This window comes from Lynx rufus, unplaced genomic scaffold (genome assembly GCF_022079265.1).
Source record: "Lynx rufus isolate CCGP_SWC_20201006 ecotype Redwood Valley unplaced genomic scaffold, mLynRuf1.p SCAF_6, whole genome shotgun sequence".
Taxonomy (NCBI): Eukaryota; Metazoa; Chordata; class Mammalia; order Carnivora; family Felidae; genus Lynx; species Lynx rufus.
This window is the reverse complement of record NW_025814878.1, coordinates 107929165-107948421: the sequence shown is the minus strand read 5'-3', so window position 1 is coordinate 107948421 and position 19257 is coordinate 107929165. Positions and strand designations below refer to the sequence as shown.

The following is a 19257-nucleotide window of genomic DNA, read 5'->3' as shown; positions in this document are numbered from 1 at the left end:
CTCTGTAATCCCCTTACGCTCTGTATCTCTCATTCTCAAAAATAAACAAACAAACAAAAAACCCAATAATGGTGGGGGGAGGGTTGAGAAAATCAAGGGCCTACAAGTATGCTCAAGTTCTTGTCTCTTGTTAGAAGAAGGAGGGATCATTTATTTAAAAAGCCAACAGAGAGGAAAAGGAAAAATAAAAAGTAGGACAAAGGATTACAGAAACAAGTGCAAATATTTCAATAATTAAAATAAAGATACCTAGAATAAACTCAGTAGTTAAGTCAGACTGTCAAATTTGATGAGAAAGAAAAGTTCACAGCTATGTGCTGTTATAACAGACATATCTAAAGTATAAGAACATAAAAAGATTTAAAATAAAAAGGTGCAACCAGATACAATGGTCTTACTAAAGCCAAAAGCAAGCTGTTATAATTTTAGTTAAAATACATAGAGCTTAAAGACCCCAAGTATCATTATGGAGAGAGCCACTACATAGTGATAAGAGATCCAATTTATGAGGAAGACGTAACAATTCTGATCACATATGAACCTAATAAAATCACCTCAGCTATATATAAAATAAAATAAAAAAATAGGACCTCTGGGAGAAATTAACAAATCTACCCACTTATTTATTATTGGCAGGCCAAACAGATAGAAAGCCAGCAAATGGAGATAACCAAAGGTTTGAAAAAGAAAATTAACAAGCTGGATCCAATGAACAAATATAAATGTCTCCATCCAATAATTAAATAACCATTCTCTGCAAGCACACATAGAACATTTATAAAAACTGCCAATATACTAGGTCATAAAGCATGCTTCAGTAAATTTTAACGAATAATTATCATGTAGTTAAGATTCTCTGACCACTATATAACTAAATTATAATAAAATATGAATGCAAAATCCTTATATTTAGAAATTAAAAACAGTACATAAATATTTCATAGATAAAAGAACAAAGCAAAATGAAAATTAACAAATACTTATTATAACTAAATTTATGAAAGCAATAAGCTACACCAGGATGGAAGCAGAATAAAATACAGTAAGATTCAACAAATCCAAAAGTCGGTTTCTTGAAGACACAATTGACAAACTTCTGGCAAGATTTATCAAGGAAAAAAGTTGATGATGTAGAAATAAAACAGTCAGATTTAAAATAAAATAAAATTGCAGATAAAATGGATTAAAAAGAAAATATTACCGACAATTTCAAAGCAATAAATTTAAAATCAGAAATAATGACAAATGTCTTAAAAAAAAAAAAAAGAACTATCAAAACTGACTCTAAAAGAAGTCAAGATTTTGAATAGTGCAATAACACAAAGGAACTGAAGATTCAGTTAAAAATCTCTGTGCAAAGAATGTACCAGGCACAATTTTTCAGGTGAGATCTATCAAATTTTCAAAGAAGTTATTACCACAGATTAACACAAACTCGCGCACATGAAAGAATAAGAGGGAACACTGTGTGCTACAGTCAAATGTTTGTGCCCTGCCTCACTCAAATTCACATGTTGAATCCTAACACTCAATATTGGAAGGTGTATCCTTTGGGAAGTGATTAGGTCTTGAGGGTGGAGGGATTTGTGCTCTGATAAAAGAGATCCCTCAGAGCTACTTCTGTTATGTGAAGATACAATGAGAAGTCTGTGACGCAGAAGAGAGACCTCACCTGACTATGCTGGCACCTTGATTTTGGATTTTCAGCCTACACAACTGTGAAATGTTTGTTGTTTATAAGCTACCTAACCTATTGTTAGAGCAGCCTGAATGGACTAATACACTACTTCGAAATTTGATATCACAATCAGTTAAGGCAGGCACAAGGATGGCAAATTACATGCCCATTTCACTCATGACTATAAATGCAAAAGGCTAAAATATTAATTGACTGAACCTAACAGTAGATAAAAGCATAGTGTACCATGACGACGTTGGGTGTATTACAGGATTAATGTAAGAAAAGCCATATTGTCATTCAGAGTAATAGCATTCAAAAAAAAATCATAAATCATCCTAACATACATAAAAAAGTATATAACTTAAATTTAACAAAAAACTTTAGTAAGGAAACTTCATTACTTGATAAAGCTACTTGTGAAAAAAATTATAAGAAATATTCTAAATGGAGAAACATCAGGAACATTATCCTATTACTACTACTATTCCAAATTATACTTGAGGTCTTAGATATTGCAATAGAACAAGAAAAGGAAATTAAAGGCAATAGATAAGTAAAAAAAAAAAAAATTCCCTTAGTTGCAGATGATATGGTTGCTGGCATAGAAAATTCTAAAGAATCTAAACATATTCTCCTAATCAGTGCTATAATATACCAAAAACAATTAGAAAATGTAATTTAAAAAATGACACTATCACTAAGGAGCCTAGCATACAATAAAATTAATTCTGTTGGTTAAAATAAAAGACTTTAGTGAAAGGACTACTTGCAAAGATATGGGTAGAATTAAGGGCTCCAACAATGAATAACACAGCAACATAGCACTCAGACTAGCACCACTGGGGAGCCATTACCATGCATAGGGCCAAAGGCAAATGGAGAGAAAATTAAGTTAGGTATCCAACTAAGTCACCATGGAGGAGAGGATGCCCTGGGGAGAGGGGGGGGGGTGGTGCTTAGTCCTGGAGGGAATTCAGTTGCTGTCAAGAACCCAGTGCAGAAACCCAACAGGCAAGAGACCCTGGGTGACCCTAAGGGTCAGCCACCTAGAGCACAGAGAAGGGAAAAGAAAGGAGATGGCTGTGGGAAGATGGGAATATAAATAAAAGTTATGTCAATTCTCCCCAATTTGATATATAGATTTAATGAGATTAAAATCCCAACAGATACACAAACAAGGAGCCCTATGAAAAGAAAATTATAAAAATAATTCCATTTATAATATCAAAAAGGATAAAAAAAAAAAACCCAAACTTAGGAATTAACCAAGGAGGGAAAGACTTGTACAATGACAACTATAAAACATTGCTGAAAGAAATGAAAGATAAATGGAAACACACCATGGATTGGGAGATATAATACTGTTAACATGACAATACTACCCAAAGAAATCTATACATGCAATGCACTCTCTGTCAAAATCCAATGACATGTTTTGTAGAAATAGAAAACCCCACCCTAAAATTCACATGGAATCTCAGGGAATCCCAAATAGCCAAACAATTTTGAAAAAGAGGAACAAATGGAGGATTCACACTTGTTTGAATTCACACCTGGTTTCAAAACCTATTATTATGAAGCTACAGTAATCAAAACAGGGTGGTATTGGCATAGACACATACACCAATGGAAGAGTCCAGAAATAAACCCCTGCATATATGGCCAAATGATTTTAAGGGTGCCTAGAGCATTTAATAGGGGAGACGCAGTCTTTTCAGCAAATGGTGCTAAGAAAATTGGATATTTATACGCAAAAGAATGAAGTTGGACACTTACCAAATACCATGTACAAAAATTAACTTGAAATGGCTTAAGGACCTAAATATAGGCCCTAAAACAATAAAACTTTTAGAAAAAATCATAGCATAAAAGATTTGTGACACTGGATTTGGCATTGGTTTCTTGGATATGACACCAAAGGCATGGGCAACAAAAGAAAAATAGACAAACTGGACGTCGGGAACATTTAAAAGTTTTGTGCATCAAAAGACACTACCTAGGGGCGCCTGGGTGGCGCAGTCGGTTAAGCGTCCGACTTCAGCCAGGTCACGATCTCGCGGTCTGTGAGTTCGAGCCCCGCGTCAGGCTCTGGGCTGATGGCTCAGAGCCTGGAGCCTGTTTCCGATTCTGTGTCTCCCTCTCTCTCTGCCCTTCCCCCGTTCATGCTCTGTCTCTCTCTGTCCCAAAAATAAATAAACGTTGAAAAAAAAAAAATTCAAAAGACACTATCTACAGAGTAAAAAGGCAAGCCACATAATGTGAGAAAATGTTTCTAAATCGTGTATCTGATAAAGGGTTAATATCCAGAATATTAGAGGATTCCTATAGTTTAGCAACAATAAAACAACCCAATTCAATAATGGGTAAAGGATTTGAATAGACATTTCTTCAAAGCAGATATATGAATGGCCAATAAGCACCTGAAAAGATGCTCAACATCACTAATCCTCAGGGAAATGCAAATCGAAATCACAATGATATGACCTCACACATTAGGATGGCTACTATCAAAAAAACAAAAACAAAAAACCAGAAACAAGTGTTGGAGGGGATATGGAGAAAGTAGAACCCTGTACACCACTGGTGGGAATGTGAAATGGTATCGCTTCTGTGGAAAACAGTATGGGGATTCCCCCCAAAATTAAAAATATAATTACCAGGATGCCTGGGTGGCTCAGTTGGTTGAGTTTCTGACTCTTGATTTCAGTTCAGATCATGATCTCGCAATTCATGGAATCAAGCCCCATGTGAGGCTCTGTGCTGACAGGGCAGAGCCTGCTTGGGATTCTCTCTCCTGCTGTCTTTGCCCCTCCCTCTGCACACACTCACGCTCTCTCTCTCTCTCTTAAAATAAATAAATACAAACATTAAAAAATATAGAATTACCATATGACCCAGCAATTCCACTTCCACTATCTTATTAAAAGCAGAGTTTCAAAGAGATATTTCTACACCCACGTTCATAGCAGCATTACGGTGGAAACAAACCAAGTTGACCAATGAATGGATTACCAAAACATGGTATATAACATATGTGAAATATTATTCAACTTTAAAAAGAAATTCTGCAGGCTGCCTGGGTAGCTCAGTCAATTGAACATCCGACTCTTGGTTTTGGCTCAGGTCATGATCTCAGGGTTGTGGGATCGAGCCCCACATTGGGCTCCATGTTGAGCGTGGAGCCTGCTTAAGATTCTCTCTCCCCCCCCCTCTCTCTCCCCCCTCTGCCCCTCTCCCAACTCACTCATTCTCTAAAATAAAAAGAAATTCTGCAAGATGCTATAACACAGATGAACCTTGAGGGGCATTATGCTAAATGAAATAAGCCAGACACACAAAAAGACAAATACGGCATGATCCCACTTAAATGAAGTTCTTAGGGTAGCCTGGATCATAAAGACAAAGTATAATGGTGGTTGCCAAGGGCTGAGAGGAGTGGAGAAGAGAGAGTTATTGTTTAATGGATACCAAGTTTCAGACTTACAAGATGAAAGAGTTCTGGAGATGAATGGTGGGGATGGTGCAGAACAGTGTGAATGTACTTAATGCCATTGAACTGTCCACTTAAAAACGGTTATGATAATACATTTTATGTTATGTGTATTTTCACACACAAAAAAGGGAAAAAAAAATCCCAACAGAATTCTCCATGGAATTTGCTGAGCTGATTCTAAAATTTCCACGGACAGAAGCATAGCTGAAGCACTGCTGCAGAAAAAAAAAAAAAAAAAAACAAAACTTTCTCTACCAGATAATGGATGTATTAAGAAGCTACAGTGATTAAGACTGTATGATACTGGCATAAAGGTAGAGATCCTAACCAACAGAACAGCACCCAAAACACACCAGGACGCACATGCTAGATTTATAGAGGAAGCAGAGGCTTCAACAAAAAAGAACAAGAGAGAATGGTTATCACATGGGAAAAAAATGAAATTGGTTTCCCAAAAATCAACCACAGATGAACTTAGGACTTAAATGCAAAAGACAAAACTTCAACTGTTTTAGTGGAAACAAAGGTATAATTTTTCTGACCTCGGTCAAGGTGTTTTATTAAAAAGACCTAAAAAAAGCGCTAACCATAAAGGACAACACTGATCCATTTAGGAACCCCGATTGATCAACAGAACTGTCACACAAAAAATGTTGCTTATTTTTTCAAGCTGGAAGAAGACATTTGGCAACATCTGTAATGAACTTTTACCAAACCAATATGAAAAGAACAAACAACCAGACAGAAATATGGGCAGAAGACAAGATGTGGTATTACACAAAAGATATTTTTGGCTGATAAACATATGAAGAGATGCCTGACCTCATTCTTAAACAGGGAAATACAAACGGAGACCAAATAAAATACCATTTCATCCTCATTCAACTGGCAAAAATTCAGAATAGGCACACTGAGTGCCGAGGAGGATGTGGTTCAAAAGCCTCTCTTAGGTCGAGAGGAAACTGGCATATAATTACTTTGAAAGGTAAGAACAAATTGCTTTCCAAAGTTAACCATTTACCCATTCTACAAGGCTGCAATCCCACTCCTACAGGAAATACATACCGGGACGTGTGAACAAGAATAAAAATATTTAAAGTAGCACTGTTTAGAACACCAAAACCCTGGAGACAGCCCAAATGCTTACTAACCGGATAAAGTGTGCTATATTCACACAATGGAACAGCAGAGAATAGGAACAAACTGCAACTCAGGATGATGATGTGTATGAAGTGTGGTTTGCACTGAAAGAGTGTGACCTGAAAGGCATGATCTGCAGGATCCTTATCAAGTCCAAAAACACTGTATCTCATTTAGGTGGGATGCCTGGTGGCTCAGCTGGATGAGCGTCTGACTCTTGCTTTGGGCTCAGGTCATGATCTTGAGGTTCGTGATCAAGCCCTGTGTCAGGCTGCGCAGAGCCTGCTTGAGATTCTTCCTCTCTCTCTGCCCCTCCCCTGCTCATGCACTCATTCTCTCTCTCTCTCTCTCCTAAATAACTAAACAAACTGAAAACAAAATGAGATAGGGAATGATAGATACAAAAATCCCCAACCCATGCACTCATTCTCTCTCTCTCTCCTAAATAACTAAACAAACTGAAAACAAAATGAGATAGGGAATGATAGATACAAAAATCCCCAACCTTCGCTTTGACATGGTAGCTGCTGGCCACGAGTGGCTATTTCAACTACTTAAAGTGTAATAAAGTTACCAATTCAGTTTCTGAGTCACAAGAGCTTCACGCCAAGGGCCCAAGGCTCCGTGTGAGTACTAGCTACCGCATCACACAACTCTGATCGATATATAACACTTGCATCGTCTGGAGAAGTTCTGTTGGGCAGTACTGCTCACAACAGCTCAGCTGCAAAGAAAGCGTGCGGAACTCATTCCCACACAAGCCGGGTGGGAGAAGTACCCGGCAGTCCGGGGCTGGCACTGGGGGATCACGGCAATCGCAAATGGGGAGCCGGAGCGGGCTGGGCGGTCTCCCCATGGGGAGTTCTGCAGCACCAGGCCCAGGGCAGGGGTCTGAAGTGGTCAGGACAGCAGCAGGCTCTGACAAACCGGCGACCACTTTCACTCTGCGCCCCTTGATATTCTCGCCTGGTAGCGTGGGGACAAGTGTTGGTGAGCAACCCTGCTCTGATTGCTCTTCCCTCCCCTCCTACAGCCCTGCTTCCCCACCAGCACCCAGTGCTCTGAGGAAGTACCTCTGGGGAAGACTGAAGGAGCTTGGCTGAGAGATGTCAAAGTGTTACCAAGTGCAGCACCAGAGCAATCCGAGGCCTTGCAGCTGCCATATTTTGGAGCACTGTGGGGGGTAAGGAGAGAGCTGTCTTTCCCCGGCCACCCATACCCTTGGGGGTGGGAGGTAAATCCTCCTCAGCAGGGCACTGCAGCCAGGGCTTGTCCTACCTAGCGTCCATGTGCTGATCAACTCTTACCCACCCCATGCAGGACCAATAACCACGGGCCATTATAGCAGGAAAGACCCCTGAAGTGGTCAGTGCACAGATAAGGACACTGAGGCCCAGGGTGGGGAAGGAATCTGCATGAGTTCACAAGGCTGGGCAGTGGCAGAGTGGGAGCAGGGCTTTCAACTTTCCTGGCTTCCATTCTTCCCTCCACGCAGGTCAGCGGCTTCCATGGAAGGACCTGTGTCCCCATGTCTGTACTCAGTCATCCCTCTCCAACCCGCAGGGATCCCCACCCCCTCTGCTCTCCCACAGGCCCTGGCACGGAACACAGGGGTTTAAGATGGAACCCGTGCCAGAGGGCAGATGATGTGGCCCGAATGAGGGGGCTGGGCCTGGCAGTCAGCTGGGTTCAGCAGGTTCAGTCCTTTCCTGGAACCCAGTCTGTTTTCAGCTCTGAGGAGCCACCTGGAACAGGGGGTCAGCTTCCCTGGGCCAGCTCATCCAGCAGAGGAATGATGGCAGGATCCCAGGTCACGCGACCAGTACAGGCTGAAGTCAACTGGCCATGGGGAAGGAGGGAAGAAAAGGCTGACAGGGGCACCTCCTTTGGGCTTCCACAACTCCTGGGCTCCCCTTGCTCTGTCCTTCTCGGAAAGTTGGCCCCAGTGGCTGTTTCCACCAACGGGTTGTGGGTCCTCAGTGGCAGGGCCTGCAGTTCATTCACCTTTGTGCCCCCAGCACAGTATCGGGCACATAAGGCTCCAGAGAACAGTCACTGAACCAGTGAATAAGGCAGAGAACGGAGGCCTGGGAGACCCGATCCAGAGCAGCAAGAGTGGGGGTGCGGCAATCAAGAACACAGAACCTCATTTTCCTCTGATTTGGTCATCTAGAAGCACATAAGCAAAGATCTCTCTCTGCCTGATGCCGGGGCTTAGAAGTAGCACATGGCAAGAGGGCCTCCAGTGTGACCCCTTTCAGAGTACTTGCCACGCGCTGGGCATTTCCTGCTCACTTCCTCCTCAGGTCAACCTCATCCCCGCCTGGAGGCTTCGAATGGATTTTACAAGCTGCCCAAAGCTATGCTGCTAGTAAGAGGCACAGCCAGCACTTACACGCAGGTATGTCCTACTTCAGAGATCATACTCCAAACCAAAAAGCACCGGCCAGCACCAGCTACATGTCAGGCACGTTCCCAGGTGCTAGGCATAAAACCTGCCTCAGTTCCCTGAGAGCTCTCATGTCGGTTAAAGGGAGGGCGAGCCAATACAAAGGAGACACAAACAGACAACCAAGTAACATAACACTGGATGAGACAAATGCTAAGAAAAAATAAGGTAGGATGAGGGGATCGAGTAGGTGTTGCCACACTTTTTCTGCAAAAGGCCTGACAGTAAATATTTCTGGCTTTGCTGGCCACCTGGTCTTCTGTAGCACCTATTCAACTCTGCAAAAGCAGCCCTGGGAGATATGTAAATGAGCAGCTATGTCCCAATAAAACTTTATTAACAAACAGTGAATTTATGATTTCATGTAATTTCCATGTGTCACAAAACGCTATTCTGCTTTTGACTTTTTTTCAAGCACTCAAATATAAAACCTCACTCTCAGCCTGCAGGCCATACATAAACAGGCGGTAGCCCAGATTAGGCCTGTGGGCTCTAGCTTACTGACTTCTGGGACAGAGGGTAGCTGGGGTGTGTATGTGGGGACATACTTTAGAGACAGTGGTCAAGGAGTCCTCTCCAAGGAGATCCTATGTGAGCAGAGACATGAATGAGGCAAGCAGTGAACGCTGTGCTCCCAAAAAAGAGCAAGGACAAAGGCCCAGTGGTGGGAATAGAGGCCGAGGGGTGAGCAAGAAGTCTCAGAGGTCAGCCGGAGCCAGACCACATGGGCCTCAGGGCCCTGGTGAGGACTTCAGTCTAAATGTGACAGCAAGTCACTGGTTCTGGCACTTATCCACTTGGTAACACTGAGCAAATACTGGACTTCTGTGCCTGGACTTCTGTGCCTCATTTTCCAAGAAAATAGGAATCATAAAGGTAGCCATCTCAGAAGGTGGTAGGGCTCAGTGAGCATTATGCTTTGAATGGATGTCAGCTGCCGATTATGAATACTGAAGTCCAGCAAGATGAGGCAAGCGTTGCAAGAAGTGGTCACAGCTTTGGAAAAACTCACCCACAATGTCCACCACATCCGGCCGAATGAGCGGCTCTCCCCCAGTAAGCCGGATCTTGTCTACGCCTTCTTTCACAAAGAGCCGGGCAAGGGTCAGGATCTCCTCTGTGGTCAGCAGGTCAGCCTTGGGGGTCAGTGGGACGCCCTCCTCAGGCATGCAGTACTGACCTGAGGGGAACGGAGGGGACGTGGAGGTAGGATGTGACCACAGAGGTTGGGCCCACGGTGCCTCCAGACCCCTACTCCATGACCAGGCCAGAAGTCACTCCTGGATGGTGAGGAGCAACCTTGCCAAATATGAGCTAGTACAGACCCTACAGACTCTCTCTGGGCCTCATGTTTCTTATCTGTAACATGTCAACACCCCCTCTTCCCTCAGAGGAGAAGCTGAGGGTATGGATTAAAGAGGATGAAGCAGGCAGAGAGCAGAGCCCGGCCTGAAGTGGGGGACGACAAGATGACGATTCTCTCAGTGCATGAGGTGGCTGGGCAGGGTCTGCCTGGAAGGCCAGGGCCCTGGGCCCATTCCTTCTGGTGCTGTTCACCCTGTTTCATTTCATCTGGTTGGGCAGTTACCCCTTCATGTTTGGGTCACGAGGTGAAACAGGCTGGGAGGTACTCTCTGACCTGTTAGAAGTCACTCTCCTCTACAGTGACAGGCATTCGCATATCCAGCTTATCTATTTCAGGTTATCAGCCCCATTACACAGGTTGGAAAACTGAGGTACTACTTGTTCAGGGTGAGGTAGCAGGGGCAGGTAAGGGTGCATCATCCCCCATCAGCTCCTGTGGGAGTTTTGTCAAGGATTGGGTCAAGAGCTGTCACAGAATTATTTAGTCAAATTAGTGAAGGGTCCAGAATTGGTCTTTTAAGATAGAACAGAACAGGTAAAGAATATCAGAACATCAAGACTGCATGCAGTGAGTATTGTTTGGTTAAACGTTTACTATACACGTATACACATGTATTTATTGGGCCATGAAATAAAAACATTGGTATTGGGAGCTACCATGGAAAGCAGGAGGGGGGAGAGAGGGAGGGAAGGACAAACAAACTTTGGAAGTCCCCCCAGCAGTGGCCACACCCCCAGAGCACTCCGCAAACAATTATGAAATGAATACTCTGTGTATCTGCCTGGCCCCAGACAACTTCTGTCATGGGACTGGGGTGTCTCTATAGCTGGCAGTGCTGGCCATGGGCACTGCTGTGTACCTCACGTGTTTATGGTGTCCAGGAGCCCCACGCCTGCCCCTGGCCACGTCCTGAACTTCAGGAACATGTGAAACAGGAGGGAAGGGGAAAGAGTCCTGAAGAGTGAGATTTAGGTCCAATCTCAATTATAATTCTGTTCTCAAGTCCAGTCCCAAATAGAAGCCAGCTCCCAGGATCATAAAACTCAACCTTGACCCGACCCCCATATTGTCCCGCAACCCCACCTAGCAAGCAGGGAAGGAGGGTGGGCGGAGAGGCTGCTAAGAGGAATGGGGAGGGTTGAGGAGGATTCTTGGGCCTGGGGAGAGTTCAGAAGCTGCCTCAGCAGGGGACAGGAGCCCAGGAAGATGACTCACATCTGAGGTTGCACTTCTCGGTGAGGGAGATTCGCAGGTAGCTGTGTTGCCGGCCAAAGCTGTCAGTGAGGAAGGCGGAGAAGGGGGCCGCGTGCTCTCTCAGGAACTGTCTCCGTCTGGACAGCTCCTGCAATGCCCGACCAGAGGAAATGTGGGCCTCTGACCGGGCTAGGGGAGAGGGGAGAGGAGAGCCCGCCTGGGGACAGAAGCCCCCCTCCTATCAGCCATTCCCTCCCCCACCCTCATCTCTGACATCTGTGTGGGTCCTGCAGTCCTGGGGGCGTGGGGTTTCTCCCCCTCACTCACAGATTGGGAAACAGGCCTGCAGGGAAGGACCTGTCCCCCAGGCTCCAACTCAGCCCTAGGGCACAGGAACTCTATAGGGACAAAACTGCCCTGCCCCCTTTCTCTCCCTGTCACCACCTTACAGCCCATGCCCTCCTTCAAAGGAGGCCTGTCCAGGAACAAACATCCCCAGTATTTCCTGGACAAGCCAGCGGGAGAGAATGAGCCACTCAGTATCCGGCAACTATGCCAACTGGCAAGCATGTGCAGAACGGAGGAGAAGAGGTGGGGAACCAGGAGGGATGGTGGCCTGGGCTGCTGCCACTGCACCGCCTGGGACATGGGGAGCCACTTCTGCAACCCAGACCTCCTATTCCTTACCTCTGCAATGGGAGACAGAAGGAGCTCAAAGCAAACTCATTAACTCTGAGGGGTGGGTGTCACACGAGTTGCTTCTCCATAACCACTCCCCTGTCGGCTGGGCTCCCTGGGGCCTGCCACTGCCCAGGAGGGCCCAACAGGCCAAGCCACCGGGAGCAGCTGAGGACTACAGACAGCTGGAGAGGGGAGGTCTCCCCTCATGCAGAAGGCTTTTGGGGCAAAGACAGAACAACCAAGGAGGCCTGCAGAAGCAATGAGGCCACCAGCCTCTAGGAAGGCACAATGGAGGGGCTGGGATGATCACCCACTAACCCCCTGCAGAGATTACTCCAGTCTTCATCCTCTACCCCACCCACTGCTGGGAGGAACCACTATGCACCCACCGGCTCGGAACTAAGAGGGAGGAGATTGCTAGATGCTCCCTGCAAGGCCCAAATCCTCCTGGAGAGAGAAAAGGAGGCAGCCAACCTCACTCTTTTCCCAAGCCTGATTTGGTCTTATCTCCTGCGTTGAAAGCACGACCCTAGGTCATGACAGATGCTGATGAGATAGCTGCTCCATAGAAGGAACATTTACAAATGATCTCAAAGTGTCCAAAGAACTCTCTCTGCTCAATTCCCACACCTACCCCCACAAGGGATTACTACAACTGAAGCTGGGATGGAGTTCAAGAATAGCATTGGCAGGCCCAGGATTCAAATCCAGGTCGTTTGAGTCCAAGTTCTCAATTCTTCCCTCTGAGTGCAAAAGGCGAATCTGGGAAGGCACACAGGACGGTGCACAGGGTGGGGAAAAGTTCTTTCTTTAGAATCTTTACAACAAGGAAATCATGACCCTGGTGGTCGTTCATGAGGTCTGTGGACAGGGATCTGCACTGGGGAGCAAGCACCCCTGGTTTCTGGGCCAGGTGTGACCTGACACCCTGAGAAAGCTCCCTAACTTCTCCAAGCCTGTTTTCCCAGTTGTAAAATAAGAACACAGCTATGTGCTCAGGTAAGCGAAGGGAGGGGGGTCAGGTAGCTGACAGATAAATGCCTAGGATTATCACGATCTTGTAACCTAAGACAGCAGAAGGCCTCAGGCCCCCCTGAGGCCCAGGGTAACCATTCGCCGGCACCCAGCAAGAAGGAACATTTACTTCAGTGACCTTCTGGGCCCTGGCTGCACGTTAGAACCACCTGGCAGCTTAAGAAAAAACTTCCACTGGAGACCAACTGAATTTGGATCTCTGAGCACTTGTTTTTAGTCTCTCTAGGTGGTTCTAACATATAGCCAGGGTCAAGGGCCACCAATTCAGGAGATAGAAGGTCAAGGACCACTGACTCACATACTTACACCTGAGTGAAAGTATGTGAGGGCGCTTCCAGGACATTCCTGGGTCTGTAAAAGTGACCTCACTCTGCCCACCCCAAGGCCAGTGTCTCTCCCCCCACCCCCCTGCCGCCCATCCTCCAAGAAACCCTGCTCATGGTCCCATGACAAGCAAGTAATAGTCACTTCTCTGAACTGCTGTCTGCTACAATCCTAACAAGACTTCCTACCTTCCTATTCACCTACTCACTTCCTACTCACCTGCCTTTCCACCAGTAGCCTTGGGGGTGGAGCAGAGGCCACTACAAAGTCAAGAGCCCCAGAGGCCTTGAGTCTAAGAGATCAGATGCCTGGAAGTCTGGCACCCAATTCTTCATCAACAGCTATTTGCAATTCAGAAATCTGTTCGTCAACCCAGAAGCCACCCCCTCCCTAGTCACCCTCACCCTAATCTTAACATATTGGGGGTTGGTGGCTGGGTGAGGGAAGGAATTGGGAAGCAAGTGAGAGGACCAAGGAGCGTGACTCAGCGGAAACTGGGGAGCAAGCAGAGTCAAGGAGCAGTGGAGAATGGAATCAGGCACTCTGTTGTGGCCCTGGGAGGGGCAGCCAAATTTCACTGCTGAGACCTGGGGTGACTTTATCTAGATTCATTCAGACTCTGTACTGCCAGTACCAACCTCCCTCCCCCCCCCCACACTGCCCCCCACAGTCTCTCACCCAGCCAGGCTTGCAAACTCTTTTCTTTGATGTTAACAAGCCCCATCCCTGCCTCTTCTCTCCTGCAACACTGCATGTCCTACTTTCAATCTTCTGTTTTTCCCTTTCCTTTAAACCCCCTGGAGGAAAAAACATCAGCACCACTCAGAGGAGCCCTGGACCCAGAGGGCATTATCAGGCAGGGCGGACAGCGATGCCTCTCCCCCAGGACAAGTGAGAAGGAGCAGAAGGCCCTTAGCTGCTCATCTTCTCAGGACCCCAGCCTGGACCAGGTTGCTTCCCCAGTGTGGGAAGCCCTCCTGCCTGATTCAGTATCCCAGCGTCTATACAGTAAGCCACTGTGTCGATGAACAAATAGGCTGGTGCTTAATCAGAAGAGAAAGGTGGTGTATGTGAAGCCGGTCACGCTGGGGTCATTGATTTCCAGGCTGGTCTCTACTGTCAAAATGGTTTTTGCCAAGTACAGCGGCTCTCAACTCTGCACATCTAAACAGCCAGGAGTGCTTCTAAGAAGCACGGATGCCAGAGCCCCACTCCAAAGATCCCGACTCAATTGCTCGGAGATGGGGCCCTGGCTTTTCATTTTTTTTCATGTGTCAGCTCTTTGCTCTGTAGTTTGGCTGAGAACCACTGGCCCAGCAACACCAGGATGGAGAGCTATTTTAATCCAGGGGTACTTGCTGGTTCTGAGCAGAGGCTCTGGGAGTAGATAAACCTGAATTACAAGACTGGCTTTATTACTAACGAGCCATAGAGCAAATCACTGAAATTCTTTAGGCCTTACTTTCCTCTCCCATCAAGGGTGCAAAATAATTCTACCTAACTCAGTTGCAGGAGTTCCTGGCACACAGCAGGTATTCAATAAGCGATCGCTACCATTTTCTTAATATAATTCCTACTTACATATATTGACCCATGAAACAAATATTTGTGGAGAAGCACCAGCTGTGTGTGCTGGGACTAGTTTTCTTGCTCTTGTCAGCTTCCCTGGTCCTGCAAGGGTCCACCCTACTTAATGGCAGATGGGCCAAAGCTGGGGTTTCAGACCTGTTGTTCCATCATCCAAAGCAAGGCAAGTGGGGTCTAGGCTCCTCCAGGACCACGGATACAAGTGCAGGTGACCACGCACCAGGCAGCCTGCCATAGGTTGTATCTTGTCCACCTACCCTCTGCAGATTGGGGTGGGGTGGGGTGGGGTGGAGAAGGATGGTACAAAGGAGTTAGTTAAGGGACAGAGGCTGCCCTCGAGGTAGTCACTAACTTTGGGCATTTGGTTTGAATGATAAAGGCCAGACCCCAAATAGCTCTAGAATATAATATGCAGGGTTATTCAGGAGAAAAAGAACTCAAATATCAGTGGCGCTGATTTGGGATCCCTGCTATTTGGGATGATGCATACCAGGGGTGCCTCAAAATTAATCTCTATTAAACAGGAAAACCTAGGGGCATCTGGGAGGGGCTCAGTCAGTTAAGCATCCAATTCTCGGTTTCGGCTCAGGTCATGATCTCACGGTTTTGTGGGTTCGAGCCCCAGTAGGGCTCTGTACTGACAGTAGTACGGAGCCTGCTTGGGATTCTCTGGCTCCCTCTCTCTGCCCCTCCCCCACTCACACTGTCTCTGTCTCTCCCAAAATAAACTTAAAAAATTTTTTTCAAAAAAAAAAAAAAAACCCCAAAAAACAAAGAAACAAACAAACAACCAAACTCAACCCCAAACCAAAACCAAAAGACAAGAAGACCTAGCAAGGTGCCTAGTCCCAGGTCTGGATCCTCCCCCCTCCCTCCATCTCCCCCTTAAGTGTGAGGATTTTACACCTATGGCTCCTGGCTCAGATAGTCACACTTCATTGAAACAAAGTTTCCGAAGGAAAGACTGGAACTCAAGATAACCCCTTAAAGTTCTTTCCCTTCGTGTGCCACTGCCCCAGGCCCTGCTGTCCCCTTCTATCTTCTCTACACCCACTTCCTTCCTGCACAACACCCTCTCCAACATTTGGTCTTTTTTGGCCCTCTGAAAAGCGGGGTGCCTCTGCCTTGCTTCACCCTCTGCCCTGCTTCTGCCCCAAGGCAGCAGGCCCAGGACCTGAGGCGAGCTCCCTGTGGCCCCAACGTCTGCAAGGAGCCTGGGAGGAAGAAAGAGGGGTGGAGTGCTTCCAGGCCAGGGTAAGCCCTGTAGAGAAGGTGGTCTGGGCCACCCCAATCAGGACAGCAGGTAGCTGTGTCTCCCCTACCCACCTGCCCACTTTACCCACACTCCACCATCTCCCCTTTCCACCTGTAGATGCTGTTCAATTGACTGTCCTGGGACTAAGATGAAGGCCCACTTTCTGCTGTCCTCCCAGCCAGCTCCCACTGCACACCTCACCCCTCTCTCACACCCACATCCTGGCACACAGCACTCAGTGGCCTTTCCCTCTGTCTTTCCCGGCACCGGTCAGGGTACAGGGAAAGGTGCCCTGCAGGAAGGGACGCAGGGACAGGGATTCCCAATGCCCCACTCCTACTCTTGCCAACTGGCAAGCTCTGTGAATAGTCTGATGGTATGTATCTCCAGACTTGCCTCACCTCTGAGATTTTCTTAAAGACATTCTGTACCCTTCCCCACTGCGTAAAGATGGGCTGCTCCAACCCTGTTTTTCTTTCTTTTTTTTTTTTTTAATGTTTATTTATTTATTTAGAGAGAGACATACAGAGAGAATCCCAAGCAGGCTCCACGCTGTCAGTGCAGAGCCCGACATTGGCTCAATCCCATGACTGTGAGATCATGGCCTGAGCCAAAATCAAGAGTCGAATGCTTAACTGCCTGAGCCACCCAGGTGCCCCAATGCTCTGGCTTTAAAGACGTGTAGAGAGGGGAAAGGACAGCCCCAGAAGCCAAGTGAAATTGGAGGCAGAGTGAAGGTGAAAACCTGGGGCTCCCTGTCCAGTGTTCTACTATTCCACATGTCCCCTCACTAGCTGGGTTTCAAACAGCCAAAAATATCTGACTCTACTGCCTGCAGACTACTGGGTTAAGCACCATGCAGAAAGGCAGGGGAGCACCCAACATTTGAGGAGCGACCTGCCTGCTGAGAATAACCCTAGTGGGGAATGTCCAGCATAGGAGGTCTACGACCAAGTAGTGGACAGAATGGCCACCCTGAGTGTCCAGTGGGAGGGGACTAATGGGACACAGCATGAGCCAATGGCAGCAAGGTTAACAATAATTAAAACAAATACGTACCTAACACAACACTTAGGTGTGTCAGGCTTTGTTCTAAGTACACATATTAACTTTTTTAACTATAACCACCCTAGGAAGTAGACCCTTATTCCCATTTTACAAATGATAAGGCTGAGACACTGAGAGGTGAAAGGACCTGCTGAAGTTCAGATACCTACTAAGGGGTAGAGCTGGGATTCCTTCCAGCCCTGGCATTCTGCTCCAGAGTCCGTGTTCTTAACCTGCTAATTCTACCTCCCCTTATAGGGCAGAGGAAAGGGCGGGAGAGCCTCTCACCCTCCCCTCCCTGCAAGGAAGAGGCAAGGGCACAGGTGCTAGAGTTTGAGTTCCTGCCCCCTTACTTTTCAGCTCTGTGACTCCAGGGAAGTTAACTTCAGGGAGCCCTCACCTGAAAATGCAAACTCCTGACCTCACATGGTTTACCGAGAGGACTAAAAGAGACCAAGTATGAAGTCACTTAGCATGGGTCCTCTTCTGAGGGGCACCAAGGAAATTAAGGGCAAGAAGGAGAAGAAACTTCCCTTTTCCTGAATTCTTAAAAGGTTTCTCAGCAATCTTTGCTTTCCTCTTCTTCCCTCAGGGAAGCTGGGAGTTCAAGGATACTGAAAAACTTCACTTCCCAGCAAGGAGCCCTGATTATTTGAGGATTCCAGGAGGGCTCAGACTTGGGGGAAAGCAAGTTAGGCTGGGGCGCTCCCCCTCATTAAGCCACAGGGGCAGTGGTGTGGAGGGACATGAGCTGATGATTCCCAGGACATGAAGCCTCCCGCTAGGGGATGGGAAAAGAATGACTGGATGAGTCCAGAAAAGAGGTTTCACCAAATGAAAAAGACCTGCTTCTCTCCAAAGTATTCCCCGAGCACATGGGCAAAAAAACAACACCGGACTTAAAACTTGTTAGGACATGAATCATTCTGTGGGGTGATGTGAATGACTGCAGGGGCCGCTCCCAAACCTTAAGGAAAACTGGGATTCTCAGCCTGGAAGAGGATCTCGCTCCATTCGGCTCCAAAACGAGGCTGAGCCCTCCTAAGGGACAGGAGGATGAAACTGAAAGAGTCAGTGAAGGACAAGTCACAGAGCCCTGTGACTACAGAAGTGACAACTGACTACTGGTGGCACCAAGGTGACATTTTTAGCCAGTGTCACACTATGAAGCAGGGTGTCACACAAGAACACCTGAGCGCACGCAGACAACCCCCACTGAGGGGAAGCGAGCAAAACGTTCAAAAAACAGGGTGGGTGAGGCAGGGCTGAGAAGGGCACTCATAACAACTCAGTGGACGCAGAGCCCTAACTGCCTGCTCCCTCATCTCTGGCTTACCTGGAAGGGGGTTCCATGGCTAGATGGGCAGGGAGGTGGTTAAACAGCACTCCAAGGAGCGCCCCCACCCTGGGGTAGCCGGTGAGACTAGGCAGTTCAGAGAGCATTCCTCCGCTCCTCTCCCCACCCCCAATTAAGCGTTGAGGGGGGTCCCTCCCAGAAGCGGCCTCTGCGGCCCAGCCTGGGTGTTTCTCGGGCTAAGGGACAGCTGGCCGGGGCGCCCTCCGCGGGGAAGGTGTGGATGCGGGCGGGCTCACCTCCACCGCAGTTTGGGAGGGCTCCCCCGGGCGGTGCTGCGTCACTGGAGCCCCCGAGCTGCAGCTCCGGACGCTGGACCTCAGCACCCGCTGCAGCATCCGGGACACTGGCCTCGCCGCCATGAAGCCTGTCGGCCGGGCGAGTCTCCACTGGGTAGCAGGCTTCAGAGCGCACTAGCCCTGGGCTGGCTGCCGGGGTCCTCGAGGCAGGGGCGGAGCGGGGGCGGGGCCCACGCAGCCAATCGGCCGAGGGCGCCGCACCGCGCGGCCTCCTGGGAGTTGTAGTCCACTCCTGCGCACCTTTCCTGGCCTGTGCAAGCCTTCTAGGGCTTGGAAAGCGCTAGTTCAAAGTCAGCAGAAGTTCCCCGGGTCTTTCTACAGGCTTCTTGGCCTGCGCCAGCCAGTCCAGGAC

The 19257-nt window shown here is 47.4% G+C and overlaps 1 protein-coding gene across 2 annotated transcripts in view; it reads right to left on the bottom strand.

Annotated features, from left to right (window-relative positions):
• MOCS1 (molybdenum cofactor synthesis 1) overlaps positions 1-18975 on the bottom strand; it is a 37159-nt gene extending 18184 nt beyond the window's left edge. For both annotated transcript variants that reach the window (XM_047103205.1, XM_047103204.1), the window contains exons 1-3: positions 18846-18975; positions 11345-11471; positions 9776-9943 (exon numbers count right to left, since the gene is read on the bottom strand). In XM_047103205.1, the coding sequence (XP_046959161.1) occupies positions 9776-9943; positions 11345-11471; positions 18846-18968 (418 nt within the window). In that variant the 5' untranslated portion in view covers positions 18969-18975. The remainder of the gene's footprint in view (positions 1-9775; positions 9944-11344; positions 11472-18845) is intronic.
• Between the last annotated feature and the right edge of the window lie 282 nt (positions 18976-19257).